Genomic DNA, 15253 nt, shown 5'->3' with positions numbered 1-15253 from the left:
ACATGAGGAAATACTTTTTCACTGTGAGGGTGACAGAGCACTGGAAGAGGTTGCCCAGAGAGGTTGTGGAGTCTCCTTCTCTGGAGATATTCAAAACGCGCCTGGATGCAATCCTGTGCAATGTGCTCTAGGTGACCCTGCTTGAGCAGGGGGGTTGGACTAGATGATCTCCAGAGGTCCCTTCCAACCTCAGCGATTCTGTGATTAATGCTTGTAGATTACTTTAAGATATCAACTACATTGCAAGTGATAAGCATTATTAAGCAACACATTTTAAGCACTTTGGCCTAAAGAAATGGAAATGTGGCATGAGCACGTCAGCAAGAAAAGCCTTAACCCTGCACTGAAAAGGACAAGGAGAACCCAGTGTAAAGATGAAATTCTATTTAAATACACTGACAAAAATGTAATAGACTAGGAGGGACAAAGACTTTGTGGTAGCACTTCCCTGGTAGCAATAATCACATAACTAAATAGTAAGGATATAGAGATTAAAAGGGGTATTTGAGTGTACGTTATTAACAGTTCAATAGGAACATTCATTGTTTTCAGGAAGTAGTTCAGAGAAAAGAATCTCCACCATGAAAGCAAGATACTTGAAAAATCTACGTTTTGCGCGGATGCAAATGGTTTTACACACCCACTGGTCATACCAGAATGAATACGATATTATTTTCACATTCAAAGCTTAAAAATATATTACTGTGCCAAGTAGACTTATGAAAATTTGAAAATAAATGGTGCAATTTTTAAAGAAAATTCTTTCAGGTTTTGTTTTCCATCTGTAAGTGTAAAACTACTTCAGAAATTCAGTAAGAAACAGAAATTTCCTAAAAGGAAATTGTGCAGAAATGATAATAACCTTTAAAAAAAAATAAAGGTATGACAAATCAAATTAAGGACAAAGTGAAAACTTACCTACTGACTGGGTCTTGCTACATGGATGTAGCTGAAGGTCAGTGGGACTCTAATATAATGGTAAGCCCACATACCATGAATTAATAATATCAGATCAAAGCCTAAAATAGTCAGCATGATTCAGTTCATTTCTAGAACTGTTACACTGCAACTGCACTATTTTTTCTGTATGCCACAAACTCCTGTAGCTACTGGAAAGGAAATCYTATGAGATTCTTCATATTGCTTGCCTACTACAAGGGATAATAAAAAGAGGCAGTATTCAGAAAATTGGCACTTCCTTTGCAGTCCATGCAACCTACCGAGGACCTCAAAATTTGAGAATAGCAGAGGAACAAAAGAAAAGTGTCAGAACTTTTAAGGCAACTGTCTGGCACTTTCAGAATCCAGACAACAAAGTGCTTTTTGGGCTCACTTCCCAGGAAGCAGAGCACAGTAACAGGCACAGTGTTCGGGTAATGAAAGTATCTTTGCAACAGTTGAAGAAATCACATGTGAAGCCTACTCATAGATAAAGATCTTATTCACTATATACTTATGTTTGCAGTTACGCCCTCATAATAATCTTAAAGAACTAACATGATTATTCATATATGCAAAATTATAACGTGTTAATGAATTGCAAAATAGGAGGCTTATTTTATCTATCTCAGTTGTCATATCAGGCCTATGATCATAGTATTCATTCCAAAACCTCAAAGTAACATGGAAAGTAAACACAAATGTTAGTTGGTTGATATGCATGTAAAGCATTGTAAAAAATAAAGGTTCCATTTTTTCTGTATAATCTCAGTGTTTTGAAAGACTTCTAGCAGTCCTAACACATACTGCGCATGTAAGAAATGCACTTTTTTCTTGTTTTGCTTAGGGTAATTTACCTTTCACAGACAACAGGCCTGGATTCATTCAGGACTGGACCCAGGGACGAGCAAGGCTGCCGCGGAGGCGGCACTATAGGAATATTGGAATCCAGGGAGCTTGTTTTCCGATGCAGCGTCTCCTGGGCCAGCGCAGAGCCCTCGCTGTCGGCAGGACAAGCTCCAGCTTTGCTGTGACCACCTGCTGAAGGAAGCTCCGGCCCAACTGCGCCTTGCAGGGCCAGCTCTGCTGCTGCTTGCTCAGCCTCCAGAGTTGGTGAGGCTGGAGGTGACAGTCGGGGTTTGCGTTTAGTGGATGCTCCAGAAAGCAGTTTCAGCAAACCTTTTTTTTCTTTCTGTAAACCAAAAACAGTGCTTCATTTCAGAACAAAGATATTTAGCGGAAAGTTGAACATTTCCTTCTTATAGATGGCATTTGGATCAGAGAGGACTCAGTAAATTAGGAGGAGATGCTTGAGACTCTACAAATAACTACAAAGGATAAGTATTAAATTTATGAAGAGAAAAATAGTAACTTCTTTGGACCATAAATTGGCTAAGTCCTTTCACTTAGTTACTTAAAGGTAAGTTAAGGTTTACCCTAACGGCCAATAGCACTGGCCCAAAAGGTAGTCTAGAATAAGGAGCAAGGAGTTAGATTCCCACAAGGGGAATCTAGGAAGTAAAATGTTTAGTTAACATGGAAGTTTCTAGGAAAGAATAAAGAGACTATCAAACCAAATTCGGAGAAAAGTCTGCCCTGGAGACTGCTGTCTAGATAAGTGTCTATTTATCCTCCCTCAGTAAGGGAAAACCTTCACAATTTAGCAGAAATTTGCCACAAGGGAATGTATTGTGTTTTGCTGCTCTGCTAGAGGGGAGAATTGTAAACATTCTTTTTGCTTGTCCAGACAAGAATCCCTGAAGACTATTACTTACCCTGAAGAGAATTATTTAAGTAGCTTTTGTGTTTCTTGTCTTTTTTTAAGGGGTATGGCAGTGATCTTCTTACCAACCCTTTGACTGAGTGAGTTTAGTGCTTATGAGAGGTGCCAGATTGTAAGCCCTGAAGACAAAAATAAACTATTTAACCACAGAAACAGAAAAGCATGATCAATGTGAGATTTTTATGATAGCGTGGGATGCAATGGAATTGGTGAACTGTGAATGAAGAAATCCTCTGTCTCTCTTCCAAGTCTCCATTAATTTAAAGCTATTGCAGCAAATAACTGCTGTCTATGAAATGGTCAAGGGGAAAAAAAAAAAAAGACCCTCCAGAAATTAATATAGTCTAAATATGTTAGCATCTTTAAGCTCAAGCTCCAAATATATTTTCTAAAAGCCCTGCCTAAAGGCATCTTACTCTGATTTCAGTTGGCTACAGCTAAAGTCATTTTGAAAACAAAGTTCCTGGTACCTCCACTTGACAATAATCAACAAAAATAATTAAAAAGTGGGCGAGATTAGTGTACAGAACATGATTATGAACTTCATCAGGGAGTGCATGTGGGTAAAGAGTAGCACAGTAATTGTCTAGAACATCCGAGATCTAAAGGAAGCTGTTAAAAGACGGTAAAAAAATTAAAGATTATGATAAAGATACCACAATCTTAAAATGAAAACAGTTGGAAAGACAGAGGATTTTTTTTTTTTTTTTTTTGCCTATAATATAACAACCACATGGTTTATTGGCTGGTGAGAATGAGTTTAGACCCAGGAGAGAGTACTTCAAATAGAAGGAAGGAAAGCAGACTCACCAGAGGCTCTACTAATCCACATTTAGAAAAGGCAACTGTGGGCTTGATACTTCAGCTGACTTTTTTTCCTTTATCCAATAAACATGGTTTGGAACATGTTTTTCTATCTGTATATCTATCTGTCTCTAAGACAATAACTTAATGAGGAAAGTAACCTTTTTAACGATGTAATAAGTAAAATGGAGAATTTCATGCTTAAGTTTTTCCACTTATTTATACAGGCTAAGCAAACAGTGATTTTCATTAAATACTACTTTTATTTTATTAGACTGATCTTTTAAAGTTCCTGCAAGTTCATGGTCTTCAGCAATTTCTTCTATCAGTTTAGAGACACTCACTGAATAACATTTGATAACCATGCTGCTTTCTAAAATATTCAGGAACCTGGCTGCAAGTCCAGAAAAACAAAATTTTTAAAATTGAAACTGTCAAGCTAATGACTTCTGAACTGTGTCAATTCACCTTCTGTTTTTAATGTTAATGGCCTGCATCTGCTGCCTTATTTTAACCCTTCACCAAGAATGCTCTGCTCTGTATTTTAATCCACCCTAAATTATTCTTGTACGGCCAAGAATGGACTTGTCCACAGCTACCGTTGCAAAGTGGATGCCTGAGTTTCAGGCTCAGCATTAAAAGCCTTACAGTGGTGTTACTCAGAAAATGAAGATGAAAAACAAAAATAAACCTCTTAAAGATTTGCATGACGGAAATAGGAGAATTCAAAATTCAAGGGAGTGATTTTATTCTCTGCCCACCTTGCTATCCTTGTCTGGTTTACCGACAGCAGCATTTCCACCAGCTACTAAAGCATTCTCTGGAGATGCAGGAGCTCCAGGATGAGCGTTCACAGTTCTCCCACTAACGTCTCCCTCCAAGGAGGGAGGGGTAACAGTGGGAGAATTCAAAGAAGGTGCTGCACACGCCAGTGGGATGGTTGACCGATTCATGTTCACAGCCGTGACGTAAGCTGCAGTGTTTGAAAGCTGAGGCTGGAGCTGCTGGGAAGCAACAGAGTGGTGGGGAATGATCACAGCAGCAGGAATAAGGCACGTTGGACTCTGTGCCTGTATGGGTGTCACTGCTGCCGTAGGTCTTTCTTGACTGTGCACAGCAACTAGAACAGAGGAAGAAAATGCGAGAGAATTAATCTTTTCACAAGACACACGAAAAGTGAGGTACAGTCGCTGTATTTTAACTCATCAATAAAAATCCTAAGAAGCTTCCTTCCTATCATCATCATCTCCTATATAATACTATAATGGCATGTTACATGGAATCAAATTTATCTCACCAGAATAAAGAGCTAGCATATGCCTGGTACCCCACTTGCATCAGTAAGCAACAGAATAACTACAGCCCTGTAACTATTGTGAAGGTGTCTAAGCTGCTGAGTGAAATGCTTCATATAAGAACAGAGATGCAAAGAGAAGATTACATTTTAGTTCATAAGAGCTAGCTAAATCCTGCCTGCAACTTGTTTGTTCTTTTTAATATGCTGCTTAGTTGTCAGGGCACATAAAACAATGTAGGAAGGAACACTCCTTATAGAAGCTGCTAAAAATATAATTGGATTATTTTCCCTAAACTATTCAGTAAATCCACAACAGATTTAGTGGGTCTTTCAAACAATAAGTACAGTGGCAATTACTGCTAGGAGTGGTTTCTTTGAAAACATAAGCTATTGTCTCCTGGGATGTTTAAATATAGAAGCAGATTTACTCATACCCTGTGAAATAAGAGAAACATCTACACTGGAAGTTGAAGAATAGCATAGGGCTGAATAAACTAACCTGGGCTACAGCCTAGCTACAAAGTACAGAGCTCTGCATGAACTAATTCATCCATTCCAAGAAGCATATGGTTAAATGGTAAACAACACTTGCATTAGGTCATTTAAACAGCTCAAGTATCTCTTTACCACTGGTGATATAAAGTGTAGACATCTTACCTGAACAATATGAGGCAGAATGCAGCAACTCAGTGCTGCACAGCCTCTTTCCTCCAAATACGCCGGAACTTAATATCTAGGAACAGTCATCCCTTTAGGTTGGTGCATATACTTCTCAAACATCAATTCACTCTGATATTTCAGATGCTAATTGGAGTCTCAGGCCAGTTGTAAGCAATACCCTCGAATCAAGCCTCTAGCACTTGCTCTCTTTATTCTGCTCTCTTTACTAATTCCACTGCTAATTTGGTTAGATTGAGCCAACAGTATAATAGCAAAAACTGACACCGTTCACAAATCTGATATAACAATCCTACAATTAGTATTATATCCAAGTACAATGTCTAAGACAAGAAACAGAAGTCCTTTCTGAGAAGGAAACACAACTAAATGYTACATATATTTGTGTGAAACATACCCTCTCCCCCCCGCCACAGACCCTTTTTAACTTTAAGTACTACGAGCATTTCAGACAGGAAGGTTAGGAGGGTGGAGGCTTGCGTAAATCCAATGGTAGCAAGATTTTTGGTTAAAATGGATTATTACTGCTGCCTTTTGTTTATGAGACAAAGTCTTTTTTTTTTTTCTTTTTTTTTTAACAAGGAGCTGCCATTCTTCAAGATACAACTACACTTATGTGCAAACAATAAGGGTACAGGTATGTAATAGCTTTCTGGTTTTGTTTTCTTATCCCTGATCCATAGGAAGAATGCATCAAGTCACCCTATTTTCATGCAGTTCAGACAGTAATAAAACAAGCAGGGTGCACATTTCCTTCCCAGTTCCTCTCAAAGAACACATACTCCTCAGGGTGGGTGACAGCAAGCAATGGCTCATTAAGATCATTCAAAGAAGGGTCCTCAAAGTCCTAAACTAAACTGAAAACAGCCCTGCAAAATGCAGCATTAATCCTCGAAGCTTCACCAAGAGGATAATGCTCAGCAAAGGTGTTCGGGAAAGCTCAAGATGATCACATTTCAGATGCCAACTACAAAGTTTTCCGTAACATTTGAACATAAAGCAGCCATTATTGCTTCACTTCTAGTTAAATGGGCCCTTATAAGGAAAAGATCTCTATTCATCTCCCAACAGCACACCTTTACACTGCAATCCAATGGAGAGTTCTCTGTGAAGAGACTGCAGCCCCTTTGATTTTTCCATTTTGGACTTGAAAAGTTGGCTGGAAGTACGTTATCACGTTTTCCAGCTGACCAGAGCTGTAAGAACTTACTCATCTTGACAGTGGTAAAAGTGCAGAAGTACAGGCATAGAAAGGCCTCTGGAGCCTGCAGGAGCTTTTTCTTCTGTGCTCTCATTTGGAAGTTCCTCAGCAGCGCAAAAGAAGCATTTAAAGTAGAAAACACCTGTGCCTGAGAGGCAGGAAAATACAGATGTTTTGCTTTATCTTCTCTTTCCAGCTGCCAATAGCACCTGGGCTTCTTGCTTTCATTTCATGGTAAAGAATGAAGTTGTTGGGCTGGATCAGATGCCATAGTCCTTTACAAGATCATACTGGAGGAAGACGGGGCCAATTAGGGAAATAAAGGCTCTAAAGATATCGCCAGATATCCTACCTTCAAAAACAAACCTGGTGCTGACATCTGAACATGCATGTAAGGTTTTCTAAGGAGATGCACAACTTTGAAGGAGGTGTGGGCTCATTCATGGATACTGAGACCATGAGAATCATAACGATCCTTAAGGGGATAAAAGATTTATTTGAATCTTTTGTTTTCTCTTCTGCTCTACCAATAAGGACCTAGTGATTAAAAAAAGACTTCCAGTCATGGCTCTTTCAGCCAAGAGATCCCAAATAAAAGGCTGAAAGAAGGAATACTGGGATAGTTTTCATCAGATTAAGGTGTTTTCTTTTGAGGCCCTAGGAGCAACTGGAACACGTAAGGCTCTAATTGTGTGGTATTATCCTAGCTTGGCAAATCCACAGAGGAGCACATGAATTTGGTAAACAAAGTCTCCTGAAAGCACAACTATCCATCTTTCTGGGTCTGAGTTTAAGTAACAGGAGGTCATGTTTCACTATGATATGGCCTGTCACAGGTAGTGAAGACAGAGACAGACCCATCAGAAACACACAATTTTATGTCATAGATGGTACATATCTTGAACCCAGTATAGTCACAGTGTTTCAGAGTCAAAGTCAGAAGTTACAGTCAATAGTTTAGAGAACAAACTGGAATGCCTAAAGGCCAACCCTGAGCTAAAGCATTGAAAAAGAAGAATGAATGAATGCAAAAGGTCTTCAAAGATGTTAGGAGAAAATTTAAATGTGAATGCCAAACCAGAGCAATATGTAGTTGTTATGCAGTTAATATTTGTTAAAAAAATAAGCTATGACTAAGATGTTCTTATTTTTATTACTACATGAATTGCATATGAGTGGGGAAGCTCAGACAATATGCCCCCATCCCAGATAGTGCTAGAATAAAAAATTCCACTTAAAGTACTTGCATACAAATTCCCAACAGCAGCAGTATATACGTACACACAAGTGCTTGATGGAGATTAAGAGATACAAAATTCAGAGCAGTAAACTAGCATTTCAGAAAGCATTCAGCTCTATAAAACAACATTAAAAAGCCTTTTTTTTTCTTTTTTTTAAACATATATTTACACATAGCCTGACTCCAGCTATCTGCTCAGACAGACTCTAGAGTTTGCCTACCCCATACACAACTTATTTATTTATTTATTTATTTATTATTATTATTATTATTATCATCATCATTATCATTACCTGTTCTAACCGCATTGCGAGCCTGGTTGACCGTCATTTGTCCTGTCATGTGCACAAGGACCTTGGTTTGCGGACTGGTTTGGATATGTGCTGCAGAAACCACAGCTGTGGGTACTGTGCTGGAGTTCACTGCCACACCATTCCCCTGCAGCTTCTGAGATGTTCCGCTAGCAGTGGAAGGGCTGACCATTGTTACCACTCGTCCTGTCTGGCCAGCAGTAGACATGGGAACTTTTGTTTGGGATGCACTTGTTACTGTCCTGCCAAAATTCAAAACAAAAAAATGAAACACAACTGAAAAATGAGCTAGTTACTAAAACCCACAGCTCCTCTATTATTGCGTTTTTAGGATTAAATACAAAACCAAAAATCATTTTGAACTTGAAGTTAGGTAAACTATTTAGACACCTGTATAAAAATATACCTTGTAACTGGGGCCACATAATTGCCAGGAAAAACACCGATCTTGCTTGTATGCATAGAAGTTCCTTTGAACCAGCCATCTTGACAGCGTTCAAACACTAAGAACATTTCTCCCTTCCGCAGTTCCAGTTCATCATCTTTTCGAGGAGTGTATGGATATATAGCAATGTATCTAAAAGAGGAAAGTAGATGATTCTCAATATACGCAATTGTTAAGTGACGGTTTTTAATTCTTTTAGGCTTCTGTTTTCTAGCTGAGAGAGAATCAAGAGTCAGAGGTGACAAGGCATGGCAGAAAGGGTTACATGTTTGCTGATCTATCATAACGGCTACAATATTAAAACATGTTATGGCAAAATTAGGGGAAACAATTGTTAAGAATATATTCCCAACTGTGCGTTAGCATAACATTCAATACTTCTAATAAGATCGTTCATTTTCTTAACTAAGTTAATGAATTTAATTAATAGGTGTTTATTGACTAGTTATCCCACCATATCCCACTTTTCTCTCAGTATGTTTATTTCTAATATCTCTTCCACTTTGCGACATGCCAACTTCTTTTTTGGGGAGTACTAATAGTTGGGACTGAAAGATCAGGATCAGAAATAGTTTTCAAAATGCAACCTTGGAATCTCCCTGTAGTCCCCGTTTCCCTGGATCTCCCTGAATTCCCCAGATTCCCTCTAATCAGAATCTCTCTGCGGTGCTAGAAAAATATATGTTACTGGAACTTGAAATTAATGGGTAAGGTAGCTAGCAGTTGTTGAAGTTTTAAAGCCTACTTCCTTTTTTCTCTCCTAAGCAACAATACCGAAAAGCATAATACAGTGCATCAGAAACAATAGTGAGGGCTGATAAACTTTTCTTTTTCTTTTCTTTTTTTTTTTTTAACACTTTTATATAAAAGTTCCTGCAATCCTGCAATTGCATGCTGAAAAATTTGTAACTGCAAAATTTCCTGTTATCACATTAAAAAGAGACACTGTTCTACCAACTACAGTGTTCTGTTTTCTGCCACAAGTTAAACATAAAACCTTTTAAACCTTAAACCTTATACACTTACTGACCCAGACCTTTTGGAAATTACATACTCTAATAAATCACATTTCCTCAAAAATAATATACTTTTCACCAGAGGCAGCCAATTAGGGTGGCTGATGAGCAGACTACCCTTCCTTTTTGAAAAACAATCCACAATTACTTGCACTGCTTGTCTTTCCATTCCCCTTGTTACCCCAAGAATAAAAAGAAGTGTTCTCCAGGCAAAATCGTCTCTTTTGCACAGTAAAGACAGTATTAACCGTACACATCTCCTTTTTCCATTAGATCTTTGTTCTTTGCTGTCCACCCAAGAACCTTGGCATTAACTGCAAAAATGATTTAAAGACAATACAGTGGCAAATATATGACACACTGGAAACAAAAAGCTTCATTGGCACAAGATTTAGGGATGATCTACAAAGCTGCAGAGTAAAGCTGCCTGTGAAAGCAGCTAATTGGTGTTCATTAACTTCCCTTTTAGTTAAATCAGTCCAAATTTCCTTAGTATCCTCATATAGAGCAATGCTTTGAAGATGGAGAACAGGAATAAATGAGATAGGAACTCAATTAACTGCACTAAGCACAGTGATCCATAAAAAAATTGTTAAAATGCTTGATGCCAAAGAAATAGCCCAAACCCATATGCACCTGCTATACAAGAAAGGTGTTCTTTTGGAGCGGGAGGAAACCTGGTGCGAAGATAAAATAAAAGACACAGAACAAAAGTGGTCCTTGCATTATTCAAATGCCTTATTAGATGGTTCAACCACTCCCAAATTTTATTTTTTCTTTTATCTTTCCTCTTCTCCAAACCACACATAAAGAAGTTTCCAAGAAGAAAGATGCTGTCAGCAGCACATGTCAATATACAAAATATTATCACCCAGAAGGATGACGCACATTTGCTTGTATTACAAGCGTGAAGACATAATGCTAACTAGCAGCTCTCTGCCTTCATTCCAAATTGCCACCCACTAATTAATGAAACTGTAGAATCCTCAATCAAATTTCACTTGCAACTTGCATAGGCAGCCTGACAATGACATGCTAATATAACAGTCTAAATGATATACAGCGTTTGCTGTGTTTTGGCATAAGCTATTCCACACGAGAATAGCCTTTTCATTCCATTCATAATAGAAAACATTGGATAAATTCACTCCAGGGCTTGCTGCTTGCAAGTACACAGTCTTCATTCCTAACTCAAGGATTCATTCATCTTATGCACGATAAATACTTTATATTTTTGAAGTGAGTCCTTTGAATATACAGCAACATCTGATTATATTTACCTAAGCCATAAATAGCCCTCAGCAAGAAGGCTGTTTGGGGATATCACCTTTATGTATGTTTTGTTGCTTTTGTTCCTCGTTATATGCATGGCTTTCTGGGAATTCTAGCAGAACATAGGCCAGCTGGCAAGAAATAAGTACACACACTGTTATTGATCTCATTCCATTTCTTTGACTGGCAACAAGGTTCAATTTTACTTACACACTCGGTCGACTTTGTGGTCGTAAATGTGCCATTTGGTCAGTTGATCCTGATGTAGGCCTTTGTGTTACACCTGCAGATGGAGGTCCAGAAGAGGCCGATGCAATGACTGCGGCAGACAAGAGAGGCGGTGGCGGTGGAAGAGGAGGATTCATATTCTGACATAATAAGAACAAAAAACAGCAACAGATGATCAATATTGTTTGATGAGTTGAATCAGCTGCAAAAAAAGTACGATATGCTAAGGAAATGAGAAGAACAGCTGAATTCAGTATTCCATTACCTATTCGTAAGATACAACTGGAGAGTTAGGCTTGTCTGTTTTTCTCTTTTTCCAGTTTAAAATATTGAAGTCTTGGGAGCTAATTAAGCAAATGACGAGCAATTTCTCAGCACAGGAGAAACCAAATGCATTGTTTCTAATTATAACATTTTTAGGAGAGGACTTGACAAAAATTCATAAGCTTTCCAGGAGATAGATTTTACGTCCTGCTGCTGACTGTACTTCAAAACATGATTGTTTTTGTAACCTGAAGCTGAAACATAATGTACAATTCAGCAGCAGTGCACCCAAACCACCCCTTCTGGGGGAAAATTCCCTTTGATGTATGGATTAAAAAAGCAAGCACAATATGAGACCATAGCCACTGTGCTATTGTTACCATTTTTGCCTATTCTTCTAGTTTAAAGCATTAGGTTTTGAAATTCAGTATTATCAAGACTGGTAATCTTTAACAAACACTTTAGTAAAAAGGCACAGTTCCTTTACGGGCATCTTAATGGGGGTTCTGCCTACAGGATTCTGCCATGCCTTTTGAAAATCAATGGAGCAATTGTTACCTTCGGCTCTATAAAGCCCCAGACAATTCTTTAGGACCTTGTGTACTGACACTCCTGGGAAAAGTTTCTCACAGAAGGAGGACTTTCCCTTCCCCCTTTCCAAAAATAATTCTTTGAGTTACAACACACAAAAAGTGACTACCAAAAAAACCAAACCAAAACCAAAATTTCAGAACGTAAAGCAGAATTAATTTGTTTCATACACCATCTTTGATGTAGAGCAATCCTTTAATTCTGAAAGAAAAAACCCTGAACAATGCCACTGTTCACTTAAGATTTAAAAAACCCATAAGAAAAAATACAAATTAACAAAACGTTATTAAGTACTTCCTGGCTCTTCCAATACATCAGCATATAAATGTATAGCACCATATTATGACTTCGGAATTACAATGACTTTCAGTTATATTCCCCTGCCCCAAACAGCTCAGCTGTGCGCTTCCTTCCATGCTTTTCTAAACAAAGATTTTTCAACAAAGTATGTCCTAGTTCCACACCGCAGGATTATTACATCACTGCCTTGGGTGAAAGTGTTAATAAAAAGACAGCTCTGAACTAGTCTTACACTGCCAAGATAAAGAGCTGCATGATTAAAGCCTTAAAATCTAGAGAAAACTGATTGTCTCTAATAGTAAATATAGTTTCAGTCAAAATTCTTACACTTAATTATGATATGAGTAGCAAGGTAAATTGTGAAATGTGAATATTTTATTAAAAAAAAAATATTCTGCTCATGTGTAAGAATTCTTTGTCACCAAAGAGGCCAACTGTATCAAACACAAGCAGACATAACCTGCTGAAGAAATGTAATTGTGTCCTCTGATACTAATAACTTAGTTATCCACAAGAATTGCATTACATTTGTTTTAGATTCTAGATCCCTATCCATCAAACAATGTTTTAAAAATATCCTGATATTCTACAGTGAAATAGCAACATTTCTGTTTCAATGGCTTTACAGAAGAAATTATTCTCCTCTTCCTATCAGTTTAGATAAAGACAAGCTGAATGCAAACATCTAACTTTTAGGCAACTGGTCTTTAAAATATAAATTCAAACCCTTCTTTAGGTATCTAGATACTTTATACATGGTGGAACCTGTAAATCCACATTAGGAGACAATCAGGTGGAAATCTTTAAAATTAAACCTATTCATGCACAGTTATCAAGGTGTCACGATTTCATGCTTTCAGTATCGCTGAAGATGCAAATAGTGGACACTGTATTTTATTCATGTGAACACATAATATATATAGAAGCTTATTAGCAGGAATAAAGGCACCTGCTCTGTTCAGGTTCTGCTCCCCTCCCAGTGTCTATTACTATGGTAATGAAACCTGCAGTGAGCTGCAGCCCAATTAAACTTCTAAAGATTTGGCAAGTGCTCAGAAATCTAAACAAACTACCTGATAGGCTTCAGAGGACAAGTGCTCCTCAGCCTGCACTGCTACAACTTCATAAAATAGTTCCAAAAAGCTTTAGCCAAGTTTTCAAGAAGTCTGGCCTGTAGCCACTTTTGTAGATACTGAGAAACAAATCCACCTCTAGGGCACAAGCCAGTTTTGATTTATCCTGTATTCAACTTTTATATATTAAAAAAATGCAAAGCCCACATGATTTAATAAAATATGTTTATTAAAATAATTTTAAGAGTATTTTTATTTAATGCAGTTGAAAGGGGGAAAATGCAAACTTCCTGCAACTACACTTTAGCCAGAAAATGTACTCTCAAGCATATAAAACAGCACATTAAGCAAGACTCTGAAATAAGTAGTCAAACTGTGTTTCATCTATTTATGTAAAAACCTTCAACTAGTAGCTGTACCCATACTCTAGAAGCTCATATATATTTCTAAAGTTCAAATGCAGGCTGCGTTCTCATATCAGTCAACTGAAGATCCATAACTCGCTTCCCCCAAGAATAACAAAAGGCACAGCAGCGTAGGGGGGGGTGCCCCACAACGTTAATTAACCGTCTTTCCTCCCACAACATCCAGGGAAAATATATGGCTTGCACCATCCCCCGAGGGCTAACAAATTAAGGCTCATGTTTAACAAAATTCCTAAACTATAAATGCACGTTTTGAAGAGGAGGCCTCTGATACAAGAACTCATCGCTTCTTTCAGCTGCTTCCTCTTGCCTACCAAAATTATCTGGAATTTTTGTTGGTTACAACTCAGACAGTTAGTTCTCAGTTAATCCTCCTCCTGACTCACTTAACACTATCGAATCAGCTGGAACCACATGAAAGAGACCTAAATGTCATCATTTTTGCCTCATTACTAATACTTCAGACTACCTTATATATGCAAACATACAGGCACGGTATTTTTTTTTTTATGACAAAGAGAAAACAAGACCAGAAGAAACATGGATTTTTAATTTCTGAAACCTTCAACATGTAAGTAAATGTAAACCTTCCAAATACAGAGCGCCTGTTTCTGCTAACAAGTGCACATATTATGACACCATTTCAAATTAAACATATTCAATCTTAAAATATAGCAATATGGCTACATTTTGACTGAGTCAAACATTGTCCAAAATATTTTTAACTTCATATGAGAATGTAAAGACAGAATGCAAGTAAGGTAAGTTATCTGTTGTTACATTCTATTTTTTTCTTCTACTACTTGTGAATGGAGCTCTAACTTTGTTGTGGCATTTTTCTTCTCTGTTTCTTTTCCATATCACAGTGCAAAATGCATATATCCTGTAAGATTCTTTTTAGCAGAATCTAYGGCAACTAGACCTCCTCCATTAGATAACTGCCTTATAAATTACACCCAAGAATTTCCTCTCAAGTAAATGAGGCTTACATAATTGTGTGTGCATATTTTCACACAACAACTGTTCAACCTGCTATCTGCTACTTATATTTTAAGAACTTCAAATATACTAAGCACCTCTAAGTTCAGAAATGCCAGTGGCCAAGAACAGAAGACCACTCAATGCCCCCATTAAGGACAATGGTGAAGTGTGAAGTTCCAGAGAACCTTGCAAGTGACATTACCACAGGCAAAAGCCTCAACTGCAAGTAAAGTTTGTCTCAGTACATAGCTACTTCTATCTCAAAGAATCAAACCTCAAAACCCAAAAGAAGAATTCAGATTCATTAATGCTGCTGCTAAAGATCTAGTTTGCTGCTGTAAAACAAAACTTTCAGATAAATTATCTCAGGTTTTCTGAATGCAAGCTAAATTTTGCCTGTAAGAC

General features: G+C 37.7%; 1 protein-coding gene across 1 annotated transcript in view; it reads right to left on the bottom strand.

Annotated features, from left to right (window-relative positions):
- Positions 1-15253, bottom strand: part of SH3RF1 (SH3 domain containing ring finger 1) — a 93872-nt gene that overhangs the window by 9973 nt on the left and 68646 nt on the right. The window contains exons 6-10 of the mRNA XM_026076167.1: positions 11197-11354; positions 8660-8830; positions 8236-8495; positions 4288-4646; positions 1797-2131 (exon numbers count right to left, since the gene is read on the bottom strand). Of these exons, the coding sequence (XP_025931952.1) occupies positions 1797-2131; positions 4288-4646; positions 8236-8495; positions 8660-8830; positions 11197-11354 (1283 nt within the window). The remainder of the gene's footprint in view (positions 1-1796; positions 2132-4287; positions 4647-8235; positions 8496-8659; positions 8831-11196; positions 11355-15253) is intronic.

Source organism: Apteryx rowi, unplaced genomic scaffold (genome assembly GCF_003343035.1).
Source record: "Apteryx rowi isolate R43461 unplaced genomic scaffold, aptRow1 scaffold_427, whole genome shotgun sequence".
Lineage (NCBI taxonomy): Eukaryota > Metazoa > Chordata > Aves > Apterygiformes > Apterygidae > Apteryx > Apteryx rowi.
The sequence above is the reverse complement of the archived record's forward strand: the minus strand, read 5'-3'. Positions and strand labels throughout refer to the sequence as shown.